The sequence below is a fragment of the Erpetoichthys calabaricus genome, chromosome 3 (genome assembly GCF_900747795.2).
Source record: "Erpetoichthys calabaricus chromosome 3, fErpCal1.3, whole genome shotgun sequence".
NCBI lineage: Eukaryota > Metazoa > Chordata > Cladistia > Polypteriformes > Polypteridae > Erpetoichthys > Erpetoichthys calabaricus.
The window spans coordinates 244,834,742-244,859,245 of NC_041396.2; the positions used below are offsets into that span (position 1 = coordinate 244,834,742).

General features: G+C 36.5%; 1 protein-coding gene across 2 annotated transcripts in view; it reads left to right on the plus strand.

Moving 5' to 3' along the window:
• Positions 1 to 24,504, plus strand: part of LOC114648729 (enoyl-[acyl-carrier-protein] reductase, mitochondrial) — a 56,191-nt gene that overhangs the window by 20,679 nt on the left and 11,008 nt on the right. For both annotated transcript variants that reach the window (XM_028797927.2, XM_028797928.2), the window contains exons 7-9: positions 7,241 to 7,314; positions 14,892 to 14,952; positions 22,813 to 22,885. In XM_028797927.2, coding sequence (XP_028653760.1) covers positions 7,241 to 7,314; positions 14,892 to 14,952; positions 22,813 to 22,885 — 208 coding nt within the window. The remainder of the gene's footprint in view (positions 1 to 7,240; positions 7,315 to 14,891; positions 14,953 to 22,812; positions 22,886 to 24,504) is intronic.

The window sequence follows — 24,504 nt, forward strand, 5'->3', positions numbered from 1 at the left end:
ATCCCTGGTTCTCAGTACAATTATACCAGTGGTCTACAAGCTTCTAAATACCTTTAGAAAAGCAATATTTTCAGTTGAATGTGAAGCCAGCTATGCACTACTTCATTTTAAAAATCAGCAACTTCCCACTGCATCCTTGAGCAGTCCAAACAGAAGAAAATAAAAAGATGCCAGATCTGAACTCGACAACTCAGTTCACTTTCTGAATGATGTTCATGGTGTTGGCAAATGTGTAAGGGTACACATTATTGAGTAACAATAGAATACCTTCTGAGAGTCTTCCTCTCTGTTTTCTAGAAAACATTCTCCTCTGTTCATTCTTTAATTTTCCCAATGCCTTCTGCCCATAAAACGCCAATGATGAATCTTTGTTCTTCTGTGGTGCAAACTGATAGATGTGCAATCCTGTTTACAGTACCATGGCAATTTTACACTGACAGCTAGGTCAACTGCAACAGAGTATCAAGCCTACCAAAAAACAAAGTCTCCGTGAAATACCTCAACAAAATTGCTTGGAAACAAAAAATTGTGGAAGCTTTCAAAAGCACCCTTCAATATGTACAATAGAGATATACTCTGTCAGGCTGTTCACTGAGAATGCTGTACCTAAATATAGCAGCCTGATGTATCCAACTAATATTATGATGCATTACCATTTTTCCATTTTATGGCGTATCAAAATAAAAAAGTGCATAGTAGGACCTTAATGTGCATGCCTACAGTTTGTTTCCAATTAGCCTAACCTGCAAGCCTTTGGGATGGGGAGCATCACAAAAAAGAACGTACAAACCCCACACAGTAAAAGGATCAAGATTCAAACTCTGGAGTTTGGAGCTGGGAGGCAGCAGAGCTAACCATTGTGTCAAATATAATAAATGAAACACTTTATTTTAAAATGACTATACCAAACATGTGCCATCTTGGTGCTTACCTGCATGTCTGCCTGAATTTATTCCCAAATTCCCAAAGACATGCAGGTTAGGTTAATTGGACACTCAACACTGGCCCAAGCGTGAGCTAGTGTGGGTGTGCATGTGTGTGCCCTAAAATAGAATGGCAACCTGTTCAGGATTGTTTCATGCCTTGTGCTGAGAACAGTACTGCCAGGCTATGGCTCCCTTTGATCCTGAACTGGATTCTGCATGTTGGAGTATACTGTATTTCACAAGATAACATAACTGGAAAATTGACTGGGACAATGATGTTTACCATTTACCATTTGTTTAGCTTTGGAACAAATACTCTTTTAAAACATGTTAATACCTAATACATACTGTATTGCCTATTCCATGTATACATGGAGAGATACACACACAAATATACTTTTAGTATATTTTGAACATTACACATGCTCTTGATAGTTCACCACTTCAAGAAAACTAACATGCCTGTCCTTGTCAAATAAACAGTATGAAGGAAATTATAAGCTAATAACTGGAAATGAAATGGCTGGATATAATCATATGAAGTGCTGTGAAAGAAAAAAAAACAAACTATACAACAGCGAGAAGCAAGCAAATGCTTGTCTTGCTGCTTGCATCTGGAAAAATTGTGACAGTTGACACCAAGTAAAATTATACATTTACTGTATAAACCACAAAAAAAAGAAATGTTACATCCTTTTTTTCTTAACAGCCAACATTTTGTGTAATATATTGGGATAGTTGGAAAAAATGGGACAACCAGTTCATGAGTTGAGGATGAGAAAAAAAAGAACATTCTGTGTACAAGCATCTAGGCTGAGATCAACTGAGGTGACATGAAGTGCACATTTTTCACGAGTAGTTTAAGTCAGTGGTTTCCAACCTGGGGTCCACAGGGATATGTCAGAGGGTCCATGGCAAAATGGTGGAGAACAAAAAGCATATACGATCTTATTATTTAAAAAGTTGTAAGTAATAAAGCATTTTTCTACTTCACCTTATATTTTAATAATGTCATTGTCACTTCGTTAGTACGCTTGCCAATTATACTGTAAAGAGAAAACACAAAAGAACTCATAAAGGGTCTGGGGCACCAGTAGGCAAACTCTGTACATATATTGAAAAGGTACAAAAGAATGTGCATGGTAAGGCACTTAAACAGAGAAGACTACCATAGATGTACACATGTTGCATTGTAGTGTTAAATCAGTTCATAGCAAGCTAGACACAGCTCACTGAATGCTAAAACATGCATAATGATTGTCCTTTTTTTAAAAAGGAAACATTACGAAGAAAACCCATCTTGTAGTTCTGCTTTAAATTCACCAAATGAGTCATATTCTAAATTATGGAAGCTCTGAACCTCACAATGGGAAAAAAAAAATATGGGGTAGCCCTTATCTCGCATGTAAGTGAACATATCTTGTGTGGAAGGGATACTTTCACATACATATAAGATGTTTTCCCATATGGACGGGAAACTTTTTTGTAGGTTCAAGATTTTTACACATATGTACAGGATACTTTTATGTATTTACGAGATATTTTCATGTACATACGAAATACTTTCACATGCATATGAGATACTTTCAAGTATGTGTGAGACAAAGTTAAATAAAAAAATTATAAAAGTGCACTTTGGGTATCCCGTATGTATGTGAAAACATCTTGTAGATACAAGAAAATATATCATATTTATGGGATACTTTTATGTACTGTACGTACAAGATATTTTCATGTACGTATGGGATAGGGGTTATTCCATAATTTTTTTCATTGTGTGGTACAGAGTTTCCATACTAAAGCAAAATCTAAATCTTCACAGTATGAGGCTTCATACATAGAGATTGGATTTGTGCTGGCTAAGAAAAAAGATGGATTTGATTACCCCAAATGCATTTGTCAGGAAATTCTGTCACCAGTTTTGAGAGCCTTTTGCTGCATTTTGAGGTCCAGTAGCTGTCTTGCGGGGCAGTTTTACAACGAGTGTTTGATCTCCATGAAGAGCTGCGTGAATTTCTCTCATCTGAGAACTCCCAGTTTGCTAGCTGTTTTTATAACCAGCCATGGATTCTGAAACTTGCGTATTTTACCGACATATTTCAATTTTTAAATACCTTGAATCAGAGCATGCAGGGCCGCAATCACAGTATACTTAAATTGCAATATAAAGTTCATACATTTGTATAAGAAAATCGAATTTTGGAAGAAGAGGCTAAATGAAGGAAATGCTGTAATGTTCCTGCTCCTTCACAAGGATCTAGGAACATCTAATGCGCCTGCAGATATAGTCCTGCCTATAATATTGTCACATCTGACACACCTAAAGGAATACTTTAGTCACTATTGACCAGACATGGGGCCTTATGAATAATACTGTGCATAGAATTCACACTAAAACATGGTGTATGGGCAAAAGTGGAAATGTGGGAAAACACAAAAAAATACAGATGCACAAAACCGTGCCTAAGCCAACTTCCACACATTTCCGCTGCATAAATCCCGGTCAGCGTGAAATGTAGTGCACATGCATGCGCTCCTGCTGCCCCACACCAACTCCTCCCAAAATTACGCCCCTTTGATTGTGAAGATCAATACAAATAGCTCCTTGCATTCTGTGAAAAGATAATGGCAAAACCACAGGAAAAAAAAAAAATTCAGCGAATGTGAAATGGAGGCAAGGAAAAATGTACTTCTTCGTGGCTTAGGCAGTGGTATCAACAACAAAAGGAACTTGATGGAATTACACTGAAAAGTTCAAGTTCAGAAAGTCGCACAGTGTCAGAAATAAAAAAGAAGTGGTCAGATATCACAGTTGAGGTAAAAAGGTGAGTTGTAGCCCAGCGTCTGAGTGTCATACAGAAGCGTTTTAGGGCACAGAGAAAAGAAAAAAATTAGGGACACAGTGACGAAAAAAAGTCTAAATGTAGACTTTAATCTTGAAATTTCCACTTTGATCTATTTTATTTTGTCATTAAAGTAGAATGTCGTAAACTTTATCTTAAAATCGATGTTTAGTTTACTAGAGTTTCTCAAATCCCTTTGTAACTAAAGTAGCACGTTAAATAATTCGTATTATATGTGTTCACAGACCCAGTCATTAATAAATATGTACTTCTTAAACAGGCTTTCTCTTTGGTAGACAAGTTTGTCACACAGAATATATTACATTCATGATATTACAGCTCTCTGAACATTTTAGAACAGTATGCTTGATATCATTTTCATGATGAAATGCATTAGAGCATGTATTAAACATATGTGGGCACAAGTGGCGCAGCAGTAGTGATGAGGTGGCGCCCTATCCAGAGATTGATCCTGCCTTCCGCAAGAAGCTTGGAACATGCATGACCCTGAATAAAATTTAGTGCAGCAATAGTCAAACGTACCAACCCCTAATTCCTTTCCTTCCACTTTCTTTTTTCATATAACCAATCGCTACACAATGAGCTCTGTAATAAATGTAAAACCAGCTGTAAGCTTAGAATGTAGATTCTTCAAAACATTTATAGAACATTGAAAAATCTTCATTATACATGTTTAGTTATTCCATCCATCCAGGGTCGTGTCAGTCCCAGCAAGCATCAAGCACGAGACAGGAACAATCCTGGCATGGGGTGCCAGCTCATCGCTACTGCTGCACCACCATGCCCTCAAGTGTTTAAATATTAACAGTATACATTATTTAAATTAAGTTAACAATTTATCTGTAAAATGTAATATGCATACTTTAATGGATTGCATCATAAAAATGGTAACAAGTATACATCCTAATATTATAACAGCATACAGCTCCAAGAGGATAGCTCTTGAAAATCTAAATCGACTTAGAAGCCAGTCATCATCATCTGTAAATATGTGCCCTCTTCTATTGAATTGAACTGAATTCCTTTATTGCCATTGTATGGCACAAGGAGATTCAATAGGTAAATCCTCCATAAACTTATTTTCCTATGAAATGATAACATAACAATAACAATAATACAATAAAAATAATGAAAAATATACAATATGAAAGCATAAGTACAATAAACATGTACATACAGTGCAGATAGTTCAAATGGTTCATAAAGTGGCTCAGGTTGTGCAATGTTACAGTTGTAGTGCAAGTTTACAGTGAGGTAGTTGTAGTTATAAGTATAAGCAGTTGTACTGGGAGCACATGATGGAGTGATTGAGTGCATTTATAGCTCTTGGGATGAAAGTGTTTCTGAGCCTCGAGGTCCATGCAGGAAAGACTCTGAAGCGTTTGCCAGATTGGAGAACTTCAAACAGAATGCGGCATGACTGAGTAGAATTCGTGCAGATGCTGGTGGCTTTCCTGTGGCAGTGTGTGCTATAAATGTTCTCCAGGGCTGGAAGCTATACCCTGATAATCCTCTGCGCTCTTGACATAACACGTGGTAGAGCTTTCCGATCAGCTGTTGTGCAGCTATGATACAACACACACATACAATGGGTTAAAATAATCTTAAGTGACACTTTAGCTTACTAAGGACAGCAGAAGTAAGCTAGCCTGACAAAAAGCTAGATGATTTTTAAGAATTTAGTAAGTTAACGTTAAATTTAATTAAGTGGGACATTTTGAAGACAGTACCTCCAATTGACATGAGTTTTTCCGAGTTACCACATGAACGGCTGCTTTGGTTTTACATTTGAGTTGTGGACACATTCACAGATCCTCGGCATACAGGTATTGTGGCTGGGCTGGGTTCAAGTATAACATGCCTAATCTTCATGACTGGGAAGTGGGAATGTACCATTAGTCTTTCTGAAGTTAAAGTAGGTGTCATTTTATAATAGATGGTTACAATTTCAACATTTTACCAACAAAGTGAGCGTGGGTTTCTGCTACTTTTAAAACTGATTGCCACTTTCTTTCTTGTTTGTGCTAGAATAGTAGTCAAGGTTATAATTCCGACCACAGCTGTGATTTTTACTACACAACCATAATTATGTGTGTTTCCTTTTCTCTTTTAATTTCCTTTTAAAAGTGTGGTAAACAAAATGCATGCTTTCAAAAAGAGTGGGAGACCTGTCGCCAAGCTGCATATCAGCTGTTTACATCCGGAAGCTGTTGTGTAGGTGTATGCCAAGTTGGGTCTTGCCTAGGTGTGTTTTTCCTCTTTCTAAGTACCTTAATTTCCCACTTAAACACAGAATGTGGTTCATCCTTAATGCAATAGTCATTTATTTATTCAATATGTATCAGAGTCCCTAGTACTATCAGTAAAATTAAGTAATTGTTCCTTTTATACACCTTACACTTAACATGTGAAATTCTGATCCCTTTGGAAGCTAAATGGGCAAGCACTTTTGAGTTAAATTCTTCTTTTTAAAATATCATTATGTTCTTTGGCTCATAGTGGTAAAAAGGTACAAAAGCAATCAGCAGATTTTCAATGACTGTTCAGGGTCTCTTTGTATTTAATATATAATTATCTGACTGTTATGAACTATTTATTGCTTGCAGAAGAACTTAAAGGAAGAAAGAAAATTACCCTCTTAGCTACTGTTATTCATTTTTAGTATCAATGGCAAAAGCTCAGGTGAAACCTGAAAGTGATTACTTATTAAATATCTGATAATGGAAAACCCTTTAATTGGACCTGTCTTTAAGCCAATTTTAAAGATTGTGATTAATCAGTGCAAACCCTACAATTAACCCATTTTTAAAAACATTAATAGCACTAAAAATACATTTTAAAAATTATCAGGACTTAGAATGTTCACAAATAGTTTTCATAGCAAAAAGGTTTTTTAAAAGATTTCAAATAAATTAAAAAAATTGTAAACACCTTCATTTACACAGGAATTCTTTCCCAACATGTACAGAAAAGCCAAGCAAAATGACACCTTTTATTGGCTAACTAAAAAGATTACAATATGCAAGCTTTCGAGGCAGCTCAGGCCCCTTCTTCAGGCAAGATGTAATCTTGTAATGCAATGTTGATTACATCTTGCCTGAAGAAGGGGCCTGAGTTGCCTCGAAAGCTTGCATATTGTAATCTTTTTAGTTAGCCAATAAAAGGTGTCATTTTGCTTTGCTTTTCTCTACATTCACAATGGCTAACACGGTACAACACCCTAGTACCAACATGTACAGAAATGTGATAGCGTTTATGTATATTTCTGTCATGGGATGCCATTCTTTAAGGTCTTGTTGCTGCTTGGTTAGGATTTGACTCTTTCTGGCCTCAAATTGAATCAAATAGTTAATTGGAAGATTCAACATCTTAACTTTTACAGTATATATAAAACTGAAATCCTGTTTGTTACCTGTTTTTAATTGTTTGAATTTTGTATTATATTACCAGGATGTTCCAAAGCCCAAACTGGCACTAAATTGTGTGGGTGGACCAAATGCTGCATATCTCGTCGATCATTTAGAGTATGTATTAACGTTTTTATGAAGAAATGTGTAAAAAAAAAAAAAAAAAAAAAAGAAAAAGAAAAATAGCTATGTTTGGGTTAAGAACATTGTTGTTGGGTTTAATATGGTGATCCATTACAGCAAAACATACAGTATATCGAGTGTATTACATATGTATAACTGGTGTGGTAGCATGGTGATTAGCTTGGCTGCCTTACTGATACATTGTTCTGGTTTCGTCTCTTGCACTTGATTGCACTTGGCTCTGAGGCTAGAGATCTGCGCTGGCAATCGGAAGGTTGCCGGTTCGAATCCTTTAAATGCCAATAGGGACTCTGCTCTGTTGGGCCCTTCAGCAAGGTCCTTAACCTGCAATTGCTGAGCGCTTTGAGTAGTGAGAAAAGCGCTATATAAATGCAAAGAATTTATTTATTTATTTGATTGCTGTCGGTGAGGATTTTGGATATTCTTCCACTATCTGTGTGGACCTTTCTCTAAACACTATGGTTTTCCATCCACATGCCAAAGACATGGATGCTAACTGGTGGATTCTATCACTGTGGCACCACATTCTGGGCTGGTTCCTACCTTCTGCCTATTGTTGCTCTGACAGATGTTTGGGTCCCTGCATCCCTAATTTGGATTAAGTGGATTTGAGACTGATATGTTTTTCTGTGCATATCATCTATATATGCTTTTTTTAAGATGTATCTTACATTTATTGTAGAATTAGACAATTGAAGCTAAAACATTAAATATGGATTAGTGCTCTGTCCAGGGCTGTTTCCAACATAATGTGCAGTGGTGCTGGATTAGATAAAATGGGTCATGAAACTGACTACTTCAGCCATTATTGTATTTTGTATCTTTTGGAGAGAACACCATCACAAATGGTGTGTTAGACACTCGTACACTACAACAGTCGCTCACACAGGGCTAACTCAAAGGCCTCAGTTAACCTTAAATACACACATTTTTAGGACCCAGGAAGAAAACTGGTGTAGCCATAGAAAAATACATACACATGTACACAATCTACACACATAGTGACCAGACAGGGTTTTGATCCCATTCCCCCCAGCGATGTAATATAGTAGCATTAACTACTGTACTTCCACACCACCCTAAAGAACTTTAATGCGTTCATTACATTTTAAGTACATGGATCATAAAAATGAACACAAAATAAAATAATTTGTACACCCTTAAATCCCAGAAGCATTGGATGCAAGGCATAACCCAAACATGGATGGGATAGCAGTCCATCTCAGGGCATACTCAACTCACTCGCCCACCCACACTATTTCACGATGAATCAGTCTGAACATGTATGTCTTTAGACTGTTGGGGGAAAACTTAGTGCCAAGAAAAAAAAAATCCGTGAAGTCACCAAAAAGAATGTGTAAACTCCACATAGACAGTGACCGGGATAACTATATTCAGAATAAACTGTTAATATTAAACATAAATGTGAGTGGCATTGCGATTATGTCACTGGCAGCACATTTCATTTTTTTCCTAGAATGGATAACACAGTTATCATGATATTACATACAGGAAGATAGAAATGTATGGAATACTAAATATACTTGTGAATTGCAGTGATAATTTTATACTCCCAGCTAAGCAATTGTGCAGGAGCAAGTCAGGCATATGAATGAATAAAGAATAATGCAGGGTAGGCAGAGATGGCAACAGTTCTGATTTCTCAAGGCACATTGGTTAATGTAATAAGTTTAAATTATGAAATACAGAAAAAAGCATGGAAAATTCAAAGGAAATCAGGAAATGTTAGTATTTTCAAACAATAAAATGATATTAAAAATGCACATCTTTATACAAAAGAAGCAATAAGTTATTGTAGACATGAAGTGTTTAGTTATGGTATGAAACGTTTTAGTAGTGTATGATTTTTTTTAGAAAATGATAATTCTTTAAAAATGTAATATTCTGATGAACAGTACAAAGTTTTTACTTTTATCAAAGAATATGTTAACAAGGGATAATTTTATTTAATGTATAATTTTAAGACAATATAGCTAGAAAAATATCACATGTAATATGTACTGTGATGTAGTGGTTAGTATTACTCTTTACCTCTATAGGCATACTAAATAAACGTCTTACTTAATAAGAATAAAATAAAATAAACTAATGAAAGTGTTAATTAATAAAATGTTAAAGGCATATTTAGTAAAAAGTCATAATTATACTGTATGAAAGATGAGGGCAAGATCTGGAGAACTTTTAGATATACCGTAGAACAAGTGGATCAGGAGATGAAAGGGTTAATTTAAAAGCTTATCCAAAAATAAAAAAGATTGGTGAGTAAAATTGGACCCTAAGGTTAAGTAAATCTTGAAACCCTGATTCTGATTTTTTCTTCAGGATGAACCTTAAGGTTATTTATCCCCTTTACTTTATAAAAATGCCTTGAAATGAACCCTATTGCTAAAATTCCTACCACCATCCTATATGTTACAAAGTCCAATTTTTTACATATCTTATGTTTTATCATTTATAGGAAATTTGTCTGATGAAAGTATTCTTAGTTTTATTAAATGTATCCTTAAAAAATAAATCTATCTACCATTTGAATGTTATTCCTTTGTCTTACCTTTAATAAAAAGTGGAAGACACCTACCATAATAATGGGAGTTTTCAAAACGCACATACAAAAAGAAAAGATAAATGGAAACGTTTTATATTTATTTATTAAATAGAGGTTTAAAAACTGGGTTATTCTAACTTTACTAATTTTAATCCTAATTATTTGCTTATATATTGATTTATTTATAACTAGCCGCCCGCGTAATAGTGAAACAGGACAGTGAGGAGGGCCCAGCCTGGCTCCCTACTCCTGACGTCATGCTTCCCCCCACCTCGGCCCGCAGCCTCTGTGTCGGATTAGCATGAATATATTGCTCCTGCAAGTGAACTATGATTCTTAGCGCGATGACAGAAGTCGCAAAATCAACCGGAACGTTCAAGCAAATTTTAGAAAAAAGCCTGATCTAAATCCGTTAAGCAGTTCTCTTGTTCGCTAGCTAAGCGGATGTAAGATACGCCCCAAAGCTGGCGTGTGATTGAGGAGGGCCCCATCCCCCTCCCCTCAGCCCGCTGTGTCTCTCTCAGATTTATGCAAAGAAATTGGTACCGCAGGCAAACTATGATACTTAGCGCAATGAGGGAGGTCGCAAAATCAACCAAAATGTTCAAGCAAATTACAGAAAAAAACCCAATCTAAATCCGTAAAGAAGTACTCTCGTGAGAAGCGGACAGACAGACAGACAGGCAGACAGACGTTGGATTTTATACATATAGAGATGCCTTTTCTGAGCCTTTTAACAATGTGCTGAAATGGTTTTTATAAGGAACACTTTTGGTGAACATTGTCCTATATATTACAGATGTTTAATTTGTGCTTTGCAAAGGAATTGAAAACTTTTTTTTTTTTTAATCAGTGTGCCCATGCATTGAAATAGAACTTTTTTACCATTTGTTAATAATTTTTATGCAGTTTTTCCCCTAACCAAAGTTTTACACAGCATATTCTATTTTGAATTTAGTCCAGAAACTTGGACACAAATTGCAGCATGCTACCATTTTTTATAGGCAGCACATAATGATTTCATAGTTCACATGACTAACAATTGTTGCTGCTGCAACAAAGAACGTGACTGTGTCCATCAGAAAACACCACAAAATTGTGGCTAAAATATAAAAGGCAAAATATAAAAATGTTTATGTAAAAAAATAAAACAATCATGTGATTTTTAATAGCCTTTTAAACATGGCCAACAAAATGGGCAACTACCAAAAACAAACTTCTATCCTGGAAAAATGAGAATCAGAATAATAGACAAACTTAATAAAAAATCTCCAAAAAACTAAAAGCAAAACCTTATCACAATTGTTTCTCCGTTGGTTAATGCTGTCGTTTATTTCTATAGGTATCATGGTTTGAATCTTGGGCCAGGTCACACTGTGTGCAGTTGGCACGTTCTCACTGGGACTTAATGGGTCTTCTCTGGGCACTCTAGTTTCCTTCACTTCCCAAAAAAAAGAGCAAGTTACACGAATTGGCAATTCCAAATTAGCTCTGCGTGACTATGTTTACCTTTCGAATATTTATTGTTTTGCTCCACTTGACAGCATTCAGGATTAAATGGATTTTGGGACAGGAGAATTCATGATTTTTTTTTTTTGCCCTTTGATTTGCTTTCTTGGTATATGTTCAATCCAGATATTGAGGGCTCATTCAATTGTCACTACGGCCTTATCATGTATACATAATACCGCCTTCAGTACTTTCATACACAAGCCACAAAATGTTTTGTCATAACTGCAGCAAACTATTGACTTATGTCATGAATATCTATGACCTACAGATGCAAAGTAGTGTCATATCTAGAAATGACAAATACCATCACCTTCCTGGCTTTTTTAGCTATAGATTCACTTGCTCTGCAGCTGGAAGCATGTTTAGGTCTATACTTAATAAAAGCTGCAGGCAACTGAACCACAAAAACACAGCAAAATGCAGAGTACAGGAATGCACACAGTAAAAGTATTAAAAAGATATTGAGAAAGATGCAAATTTTGGTGCAAATCTGCACATGATCAAAACTGTGAAGAGAAAGGGATGACATATGAAAAAGTTTGGGAACCCCTCTCAGCCTGCATAATAATTTACTCTACTTTCAACAAAAAAGATAACAGTGGTATGTCTTTCATTTCCTAGGAACATCTAAGTACTGGGGTGTTTTCCAAACAAAGATTTTTAGTGAAGCAGCATTTAGTTGTATGAAATTAAATCAAATGTAAAAAACTGGCTGTACAAAAATGTGGGTACCCTTGTAATTTTGCAGATTTTAATGCATGTAACTGTTCAATACTGATTACTTGCAACACCACATTGATTGGATTAGCTCATTAAGCCTTGAACTTCATAGACAGGTGTGTCCAATCATGAGAAAAGGTATTTAAGGTGGTCAATTGTAAGTTGTGCTTCCCTTTGACTCTCCTCTGAAGAGTGACAGCATGGGATCCTCAAAGCAACTCTCAAAAGATCTGAAAACAAAGATTGTTCAATATCATGGTTTAGGGGAAGGCTACAAAAAGCCATTTCTGAAGTTTAAACTGTCAGTTTCAACTGTAAGGAATGTAATCAGGAAATGGAAGGCCACAGGTACAGTTGCTGTTAAACCCAGGTCTGGCAGGCCAAGAAAAATACAGAAGCGGAATATGCGCAGGATTGTGAGAATGGTTGCAGACAACCCACCAATCACCTCCAAAGACCCGCAAGAACATCTTGCTGCAGATGGTGTATCTGTACATCGTTCTACAATTCAGCACAATTTGCACAAAGAACATCTCTATGGCAGGGTGATGAGAAAGAAGCCCTTTCTGCACTTCCGCCACAAACAGAGTCGCTTGTTGTATGCAAATGCTTATTTAGACAAGTCAGATTCATTTTGGAACAAAGTGCTTTGAACTGATGAGAGAAAAATGGAGTTATTTGGTCATAACAAAAAGCTCTTTGCATGGCGGAAGAAGAACACCGCATTCCAAGAAAAACACCTGCTACCTACTGTCAAATTTGGTGGAGGTTCCATCATGCTGTGGGGCTGTGTGGCTAGTTCAGGGACTGGGGCCCTTGTTAAAGTCGAGGGTCGGATGAATTCAACCCAATATCAACAAATTCTTCAGGATAATGTTCAAGCATCAGTCACAAAGTTGAAGTTAAGCAGGGGTTGGATTTTCCAACAAGGCAATGACCCAAAACACAGTTCGAAATCTACAAAGGCATTCATGCAGAGGGAAATGTACAATGTTCTGGAATGGCCATCACCGTCCTCTGACTTGAATATCATCGAAAATCTACGGGATGATTTGAAGCAGGCTGTCCATGCTCGGCAGCCATCAAATTACCTGAACTGGAGAGAATTTGTATGGAAGAATGGTCAAAAATACCTCCATCCAGAATCCAGACACTCATCAAAGGCTGTAGGAGGTGTCTAGAGGCTGTTATTTTTGCAAAAAAGTATTGATGTAATGTCTCTGTTGGGGTGCCCAAATTTATGTACCTGTCTAATTTTGTTTTGATGCATATTGCATATTTTCTGTTAATCCAATAAACTTAATGTCACTGCTGAAATACTACTGTTTCCATAAGGCATGTCATATATTAAAAGGAAGTTGCTACTTTGAAAGCTCAGCCAATGATAAACAAAAATCCAAAGAATTAAGAGGGGTTCCCAAACCTTTTCATATGACTGTATATATAGGAAACATAAATAAGACCAAGATAAAAAAAATTGTATAGGCTGGACTCAAACCATGATTCCAGTGGCTCTCAGTCGGAATTGCTATTATAATATTAAATGCAAAACATCATCACAAAGCTCTCAGAATTATTTCACTATTAATGTTTTATTTTTCTGGACCTCAGGGCCTACAGCCATAAGATTGATCTCTTAGTGAATCTTGTTTTTCCTTAAGTTGTCTGCAGATAGCCACAGATGAAAGAAAACAAACAGTAATGTTAAGCATGTTGGGATCCAGTGTGACGTTCCCCATTTATTGCTAATTCGGCAAAGGGCTTTTTAAAAAATGAAAAAATAAATAAAATTAAAATAAATAGTGCTTCTGTTTTAGCTACATTGGTGTCCCTTAATCACTCGTGGCTCCATGCTGACTCAATCTAGGATGTTCTGCGTAGGGCTAGAAGGGCCAGTTATAAGGCCAGGATGGAGTTTGTGTCATCTGAGCTGATGTCCTCATGGCTACAAAGCAAGAAGACAAACAGTCACTACTGTACAGGGTGTCACCTCAGTATCCTTGTCTTTGTAAGGCTTGTGACACATTAAACCCACAGATATGATGATATACAGTGCATACACAGTATAAGCTCAAAGTATTTGGTAATTATATGCCTACCATTGTAAGGTGCATTTGTGTGTAATTTTGAAAGCAGTTAGTCCTCATGGATGTGTGCTAAGTGTAACTGTTGAAAGGCAGTATTACCACAAACTACAATCAAAGTCTTCTACGAAGCACACAGTTAATCTTGTCGGCCTTATCTTCTATTCTGAGCCATACTGTACATGCAGTGACAATAAGTCATAATGGCTACATAACCTTCTTTCTGCTAAGGAAGCACTTTGTCAGGGTGTGCATTTCTGTTCAAGGCAAATTTTGTGCATAATTGTAATTTATTTTTAGCTCATGTCAGCTACAGTATGAAATTGTTCTCTTTTTCAGAAAGCTAACATGTAAAGAAAAACCTCATTTTGGGTGGAGAGAATATCAGTCAGTGAGGGAAAAAGACCCATGTTGCACACAGAAAAGTTATACTGAGTCATTCAGTAGAGAGAATCCATTAATAATGCATCCCTTATTAAACTTTAATTCACTTTAAAAGCATATTATGTTTTTAATAAAAATATTGGAATAACTACTGTTAATATTTAGTAAGCCTTGCATTATGTGAATATAATATGTTACTCTTTCTGCTTAAAAAAAAATATGGCTCTAGTTATCTGAGCATTTTATCTTAAAAGTTTAATAAGTTTTATTATGTATTTCTACAGCTATGGGGGTAAATTGGTCACCTATGGCGGAATGTCTAAAAAGCCAGCCCTACTTCCTGCAGTAAGTATATAGATAAATCTATGAATATTGTCTGCATGTTGCGCAATGTTTTATTGTAAGACTTTATCCCTGAGTGCTCAGTGTTTCCCACAGGATCTAATCTTGCTTGGAGGAGCAACTAGGAACCTAATCTGGAGAGATTATGGTGGCTCCCATCATTTTGCAGGGAATCTAAGCATGGTTGATGACGTCACTTGTAGCCAAAGTCATTAAGTGTGAAGGACATAACATGTGGCCCACTTTTAGTATTTTCTTACTTAAGTGAGATGTGGGCAACAGCAATAACAACCACAAAAGCAGAAGGGGTTGGGGAGCCCTCTTGTGCATTTTGTGGCAAAAAGAAGCACCTCTGTTTGCCAGCACAATAATAAATGCAATAATTTGACATTGAACAACCTGTGAATACTAAGGACTAAGTCAGTCTGATTTCTTGGTGCCTGTATGATTATAACCGGGCAGCAAATGAGGACAAAAAAGTTTGTAAATATTTATTTTCTTTAGTCATTTAGTGGCTAATATGGTCAGTTTGAAAAGTCAATCCATTATCAAAAATACTTAGTCCAGGTCAGAGTTGTGTGGGCAAGCCTGTTGTGATACCTTCATGTCCAAAGCAGGAGTGAGTCCTGGATGAGACGTTGCTACTTCACAGGGCACATTTATACATCACCCACGTTTATCTTTGCTAAGCCAGTTCAGAGCCTCTAGGAAACCAAACATGCATGTGTTTGTGCAAGGGACCTTTAACTTATGTAGACAATGAAGATTTAGAGGATCTAAAACAAGGATTCTGAATATATGAGGTGGCAGTGATCGCAACAGTGCTCCCCAAACTAATGAAATAGCTAACCTAAAAAGTTAATTACCATTATTGCTTTTGTATTGTATGTTGGTTATAAAGATGCCTTGTAGAGAATTTGCTATTGTAATAAAATTAGGTCTTTTTTTTAACTTTGTATCAGTGCCACTGCTAAAGTATGTTAAATCTGCCTACACTGACTACAGATCTCTGATCACAGAATACACCAGGATTCATAAATAAGAAGAGGCCATTAAATTTATGTGCAAACTCGGTGGCTTGGATAGAATTTGGTCTCTGGTACGTTTAGGCAACAGCACTAATCAATGTGCCACCAAGCTGAAAAGTAGCATCTTTATGACTTATAAAGATTGCCTGCCATGTATATAACCAAAGTGTAAGCTCTTACAGCCAACATTTGTAGTTTTTTTTTATACATATTAATGTATTTCAGTACATTGTGGGTTTCCTTTGTGACCTCCAGTTTCCTCCCACAGTGCAGTGACATGCAGTTAGGTGGATTGGCAATCCTAAATTTGTGGTTGGTTGGGCAATCCTAGGTTTGTGCCCTGTCCAGGGTTTGTCCCTGCCTTGTGCCCTGTGCTACCACTCTTCACAACCCTGTTTAGAACTAAGTGGGTTAGAAAATGACTGATTGACTTGTTTTAGTTTCTAGTCATTTCATTACAGCTCTGTCTTTTACTAAATTTAGCTTTTCTTGTCACAGGATGTGGTTTGCACCTCCTGAGGCAACTTACTTGGTCCAGCGGATGCTATTGACCTACTCGCCAATTTTTTTCTCTAGACATGCACTATTAAGATCAGAATACAAAGATGTCCAAATGCAGTTGCACAAGGTCCAAACCCTAAACTTGTTTATGTATTAATAATTCTCCTGGCTCAAGTGTAAAAACAGGAGCCCTGCAGTGGTACAAATATACAGGCAATCCTACTGCAGTGAATGGGAAATAGGAAAACATTTCAGACTAGCAAGGAAAAAAAATATCAAACCAATAATACATTTTTTTTTATTTCCGTTCTTTCTCTTGTTAAAAAAAAAAAAAAAAAAAAAAAAAAAAGTGAATTTCTGAGTAAATAAGGGTACATCATTGTTATGGCTGTGAACAATGTTGATGGTAAAGTTCTAGTCTGACCGTTATAATCTTTTAAAATTCTACAATCACTAACCACCTTTCAATTTCTAAAGACCACTGGCAAGTAATCATGGTTTTTTAAAGAAATTGTTGTGTTCCCTAAATAATCTCCACACTTCCACCAGTGTTTCTTCTTATAAATACACAATCAATCCATCCATCCATCCATTATCCAACCCGCTATATCCTAACTACAGGGTCATGGGGGGTCTGCTGGAGCCAATCCCAGCTAACACAGGGCGCAAGGCAGGAAACAAACCCCGGGCAGGGCGCCAGCCCACTGCAGGGCACATGCACACACACGCACACACACACACCCACCCACTAGGGACAATTTAGGATTGCCAATGCACCTAACCTACATGTCTTTGGACTGTGGGAGGAAACCGGAGCACCCGGAGGAAAACCACGCAGACACGGGGAGAACATGCAAACTCCACGGAGAGGGAGGACACAGGAAGTGAACCCGGGTCTCGCAATCAATCTTTACAATATAATCCATATTCATTTTTTGCATGCTTTAAAAAAAAAACAACTTTTATTTATTTTGCACATAACCTGTGCCTATTTAGTGTCTTCAAAATGTTCATGGCTGTAGAGACACCAGGGCTACCAGAAGGTGGTCTAGCCTGGTGTCCCTTTCTCAGGTATGGAGCTGCCCCTACTCCTAGAAGTAGCTCTGTGATTTAAAATCTCACGACTGCTTAAACTGATATTATCTTTTTTGTTTAAACTAACACATGGACTAATGTGATAGCTTTATCAGTAAAATAACAACTGCATTTTCATTGTTCTCCTGTTGTTATCCTTCCTGGTTCTAGCAACTCACAGAGGCCCACACTCCCCATTTCTTTTTGCCTCTTCACTTGAACCACTGGCACTCTGCATTTCCAAACATATTACTCTTACTGTATACCTGAAGTATATATTCCATTAATATTGCATTTAACAGGGTTTGATCTCGTCAAAGAACATTAAGAATATAATTAGTTAAATATTGCACTATTGGCACTAATCCTTAACTACCATATTCTTGTTGAAATATAAGTAAGTTACTCTGGCTTCATCTTTACTTATGTGGCTGCTATCAAAATAAAGATATTTCTACACTTTCACAGTTAAAACTGTCCTTTCCACCCATTCAGATTCAGATTACAGAGTGAAATCTTCTATTGGCTATATTTGTGTGAAATGGAAAAAGAGACCTTGTTTAAAATGCATCAACCCTTTTCACTCCAGATCTAATCTTGACATCTCTTCTTGATCTGCAGTTTTATCATTTTCCCCTCCTTTTTAGTTTTAGTTTAACTTCTTATTTTTCTTTTGTACTGCATTACAAAAAAAAATTACAAGCAGCCAATGCCCAATCCAAGCAGACAGAACAATATCCTCTTTTTGTAAATTGAATCCAAGCTGTTGTAGACTGCCTCTTTGTTGGATTCTGGCATGTAATTAGTTGACCCAGTATCTTGTTGAAAAGCACATGAGGTGCAAGATTGTGATTTCTCATTTTGAAAAATGATGCTTGTGATCCTTGTAAACCCCCTCCATGGTATCAGCTATCTAAATTATAGTAATTTGGATGTACATGAGGTTTACTTTCTTGCTTTAACATCTGACTTCTTTTTTCTAGCTGTATGGGGCCTTGAAAATCTATGGGTCACACCTTCATTCAAAATTACCTTCCTAACCTCTGTATGTCGTTTAACATCTCTATTTCTCTTTCTTTTTTGTCTCAGTCATTGACTTCTTGCTGGGTAAATTGTCTTACAGTGCCAGTTACAAAAATATTGCAGCATGATAACTTACTTTTCAACACAACTCTTTGGTGGAATGTATCATCTGACAATATTACATGCTGATCTAAAAATCTCAGCTATTAGTACAACAGTTTTAAAAGGTGCATGTATTTAACACTTTAGAAATAGCATGTGCTGCGTAAGAATTAGTATTATGAAATGAGAAAAACTAAGAAAGCAGATTAATTTCATGAAGGAAAAGACAAATTTGTTATAATAAATTAATGTAAAAGTTACACAATACATCATAATCAAAATACTAACAGAATTTTGGGTTGATGTATAAATGTTAAAGGTCTTTAAAATATAAGGGTCAATAAATTTAAGCCATCCTATTTTTTTTTACCTAGTTGAGCATTTAACTAAAATATAAAGACAGAGAATTAGGATGCCAAGCTGGATTGTGATGTAACAGTTTCATCCCTGAACTGATTCCATTAGTCACCTTTTATTTCTCATAAAAAAGAAATACAATGTGTCTGCTGAAGTAACTTAGTAATAATAATAAACACATTAAGAGAAACATGTTACTAAGGTTCAGTGTGTCATACTTGCATGTCCGGTGCCCCAATAAATTCACCATTTGTACGACTCTCTTAGGCCATCAGAAAAGATTTTAATCAACTAGAGAATTTCAACAAAAAACTTTAGTAACTGATGCCAGGAGAGAGAGAGAGAGAAAACCAAGAAAGATCAATGACAAAGCGTTTCACACAGCTGTGTACATCCTCTATCACTAAAACGCTAATTTTTAGGGCATTTATAAGTCTAAAGTTACACAGACTTGTTACTCACAGATGCATCCTGTTTTCATTAGTGGACCTTCAAAATTGCATCTGGAAACAATATATTCAATTCTTTAAGATGACAAACAACTATAGTGTACAGGTGATTATACTTCCTGGACACTTCATTGATTAGATGCCATCTTAGATGATTAGTGGGGGAGGCGACCACAAAAGAAAGTCAATACTAATGTACATTTTTACTCTAAACACAATATTTTCTCTTCTTTGTTCATTCTTAGCTTGCTTTAGGTTGGGCCCCACAGGCAGCTTCAATGTTTACCTTATAAACACATAAAAAATCTAAAGCTTGGTAACACATATACAATGAAGTTTTTATAAGAATCCTCTAAGAATACTATACAACATATTTCTGAGTTAGATGATGTTGAAAGTGTTGCCTTATAAGGATTAGCTCTGGATCTGCTCCTCTTTTAAGTAGACATACTGTCAATAATTTTAATAAGAATATAAATACTAGGGGGAGTCAAGCTAAAGTAAGAAAATGAGATTTATTAGAAAATGGAACGAACCGTAACAAAACTGATAATGTCATTTCTCAATGTACTCTGCACCCTTCTCAATGCACTTGTGTCACCTGCCTGGAAGTGCCTGGATTCCAGCAGAATAAAAGGTTTTGCCTTGTCCTTGTAACCACTCGTGCACCCGAGTTATTGTCGAACACTACATGCCGAGGGGTACCACAGTCACTAGTGCAAGTTACTGTGCCTTGCTGGAGACCAATGTGAAGCCTGTTATTTGATCCAAGCGTCAGGGACTGCTGTCTCAAGGAGTCCTCTTGGTGCAAGACACTGCCAACCCACACACTGCTAAGAACGCCAAGGCTTGTCTGGAGAAACTGAAGTTTGAGGTATTGCCACATCCTCCTTATTCACCAGATTTGGCACAGTGTGATTTCCACCTTTCTGGATCGCTAAAAAACATCTGGATGGTCATCAATTCAAGACAGATGACAACGTGAAGAAAGCAGTGCAGGAGTGGTTGAGAGGACAAACACTTCCAGGCAGGTGGTGCAAGTGCATTGAGAAGGGTGGAGGTGTTACCGGCCTCAGTCCTAGGGGAACCTGGGCCAGGTACAAGCCACTGTTGCTACAGGGTGTAGCCACAGCAATACGGTGAAAAAGCATAAAAGAAGCAGGCAGCAGTCACGAGTCTCAGACCATACTTCTCTGTTCTACTTTATTCTGTTTTACCCAGGAATATATAAATAAATGCTTCAGTCTCTGCATAGATCAACATGATGATCAGTTAAACAGTGGTGCAAACCAATTTCCTCTGCAGAACAATAGTGTGAACACATTTACTTTGGTTCAACAATAGTATTGTTGTCATTTATCAAGAAGTACCTGATTAGAAACCAATGTCCCCAGAACTCGTTCATTTTCAAAGGCAGCAGGCAGTTCTGTATCACCATATTGTGTGTGGAGGAGATACTAATCAAAGCAGTCTGATTATTCAAAGCAGGTGACTCTTTAGCAAGACAGGTAAATATTTGTGCGCTGTATATAGCCATCAACAATAACTTGTAGCAGAATTTTCCAGAAATTTTGCCCTTTCTTTAAAACACTGAATGAATTCTAGCCCATCACACTAAGCAACACACAGAAATGTAATTTTCTTTAAAATACTGAATTCTAGCCCATTACAGAGACAACACTGGGATATGACATTATCAGTTTTTTTAAGGTTCATTCCATTTTCTAATAAATCCCAATTTCTAACTTTAGCTTGACTCCCCCTCGTAAGTTTACTAAACTAGGTGGAGTAAATACACAGTAGGAGAACTGAAATCTGAAAGTGCAACTTACCAGAAAAGAACTGAACCTTCACAACTGGAATCTATGTTATTTTTGTAGGAGTTAGTTAATTAGACAAGTTTTTTGGCCTGTTTTCATCAAAATTGTTCTACTATTCTAATTTTCTCTGACACCTAAAAATATTTTTGTGAGAGTATTATTTACTCATGTCTAAATCTTTTTAAGCATGTAATTTGAATTAGTTCTGTTCTGTACCTGAAGCTGCAGGTTTTGTATGTAAAAGCTAACCTTTTATATTAAATAGGTAAGTATTTTAGATGTTTGGCAACTCCAATAAAAGCTAAGAATTCCAAATAAACTAGACTACAGTAAAATTAGTGTGTACAGTTCTGATCCAAAATGGCTCAAGATTGAAAACACAAAAATTACAGTATGTGACATGTGTTAATTTTTTTTATCATGTGCTCAGCAACTGGTGATTTCTTCAACTCAAATTGTACTTCAACTGCCTAGTTAAGAACTTCTTGATCTGCAGCATCTAACTGTCCTTAAGAAGGACCATTCTTTCTAGGAATTCTGAAAAATCAATTCCTTGGATAGCAAGAACTTCATTTTGGAAACCGACTGCAAGGCAGTTAAATGGGATACTCTTAATACAACGGAGGAAGCTTTTTACAGGCAACGCGGTGGTGCGTCGGTTATTCCTGTTGCCCTGATTATTGGGGCAAAGTTTCTGGCTGGTTACTGCCTCTATCAGTTTGACCACACCAGCAACTTCTCATATTCCAAGCCATGCACGTTAGGCTCACTGGTGACTGTAATGAGAGTGGCCCTTGCATAGGTCTTTGTCTGTGCAGTCTCCATTTGTGCCTTGTGCTGAATGTGTTCAGAATAATCCTCCTCTTACCGTGAACCAGGACTGGAAAATGTGGGCTCTGAAATTAAAGTATGGAAAGTTTGATACTGTATTTTTATACATTTGCTGGATTAACCTGGAATTAGTAAACTACATAAATACATTTTAAATGAATGCCCAAAGGATCAACATTTTGAAATTATCGTGAATGTAGTGAACTTATTAGATAAAAAGAGCTGTGTATGCTAGAAATTGTTCAGAACTTTATTCTACTGTAGATTTTAAGAAAAGAGTAAGCACAGACTTTGAAAGCGTTATTTTTCTCTTTTAACAGTTCTTGTCTCCACTTGACTGTGATTTGGGTAATATGAGCTTTAGTAGGCTGTTTGCTTCTTCCTGTGTACAGATGGTTACCATGTGGCACAATTTCAACATGGGTGACCATCACTGACACCCATCTGTACAGTTATTAAAATAAACATGCACATCTCCATAGTAACATGCAGACTGTCACGAAATCAGTTTCACACTTTCAGTTCATAAATTGCTTTTTTAATTTTGAAATGTGCGTTATATAATCTTTAATGAAAAGTGCTTAGCTTTAGTTTAACAAGTTTTTTATTAATATTACTGTTGCATGATTTTTATAAATATCTATATTAATCTCAAACATATGTTTCCCTCCTTTTTAGAAAGCGGTGATTTTCAGAAATATCACAGTTGAAGGATTCTGGATGACACAATGGAAAAGAAACAACAAACAAGGTAAAGAATATGTAACTTCTTAGATGTTCAAGCAACACCAGTATGTGCCTTTTTGTCTAAATGTCACATTGTAAAATGCATGTTAGATTTAGAATTATTTAAGTTCAAATGTGAAAAATTGGCTTAAACAGAAAATTAAATGAAAAGAGCAAATGAGGTATCAAAATAGGGTAATTTTTTTTACACCTTCATGGTTTCCTTAGTAATTTTGAAAGCCAATTGACTTGCAGGTTTAGTAAGTCAGAGCAGCAATCAGTGCCCAGATCTTAAAATGGCTGAAAGGTTCTTCAATTTTGATTAATTTTCAGGCTACTTTTTTCTATATTTATCAAACATTTTTGGAATGACAGCAGCATGTGCAGAAATGGGCAAGAGGTTGTAATTGTAGCATCTGCCTGTGCCAGTATATCGAACGCTTAATTAATTAAGCTATTTGTTTGTTTGCTACTGTTAAGATAATGTTGTAGATTGATTTTTTCATTTTAGAAAAGATCGTCAAAGATTAGTATTTTAACTCTCCTTTAAAGAAGCAAATGGAAAAGACAGGGGCACAAGTGAAAACTAAAAGTATTCTCATGCATTGGCATTATAGTGTGAAAGATAATAAAACTGTCTTTTATGTCTAGAGATCAGCAGTTATCAACCTTTTAGGAACACTTCAAAAGACCTAAGTGGTGGGAGTCAAACTTCTTAGAAGTAAATTCTGCCCTGTGAATGAGCCATTATTGCCATGCAGCATACAGCAGTGGAGAAGAATTTGTCTTGTTGTTAACAGCCATACATTTTGTTCAACAGTAACATACAACAGCAGAATATAGAATATCACCACAATATTACGAGCAGCAGTATTTGATTATTTTTATTATTATTATTATTATTATTATGAAGTCCTTACAGTTAAAGATACATTCTGAGGGATAACCAGGTAAGGTTTTGAGCTGTGGAACAGACACAGCTGTGGGTAAGAAACATGACAAGCAGTTTTTGTTTTCAGTGACTTGAACACTTTGGTAAAGGTGAACGTGCAAATTACGCTTTGGCATTTAGGGACACTCAAACGAGATCATTTTGAGGGAGGTGCAAGGCCCGGAGTGGGAGCAGTGAGAGATTATATAAATTGAAATAAATAAAATACTGCTAAGGAGTAAGACAAATCTATAAGAAATTGCTGTTTCCTGAAACATATCTGTGAAGGTCTTCATAAATACACAGTAGGTGCAGTTGCTTTTGACCTTCTCCTGGTAGATGCTTGCTGAGTTGCAGTAACTTCAGGTTTCTTTGATTAGAAGAGGCTCCTTTTATTTCATCTCTACAGTCTGAGTTGCTTTTGATTGTGACATACAGTACTGTAGTGATCCTTATACATAAGGATATATAAGCATTTTCTGTATGTGACTATTTACTTGTACATTAATACCCTGCTCAATTAAATTCAAACAATTTGACAAAAGTAAAATACCTTTCATTTGTTTCTGTATTTCTGGGTTGTAGTATACGCATGTAGATCAGTGGAAATTGAGGTTGGGGTCATAGCAGCATCAGCCTCCTGCTCTGTGGAGCTAACATGACCAGTGGACATATTCTGCCTGGCAAACACAGTTGGCAGGTCAACAGCTTCA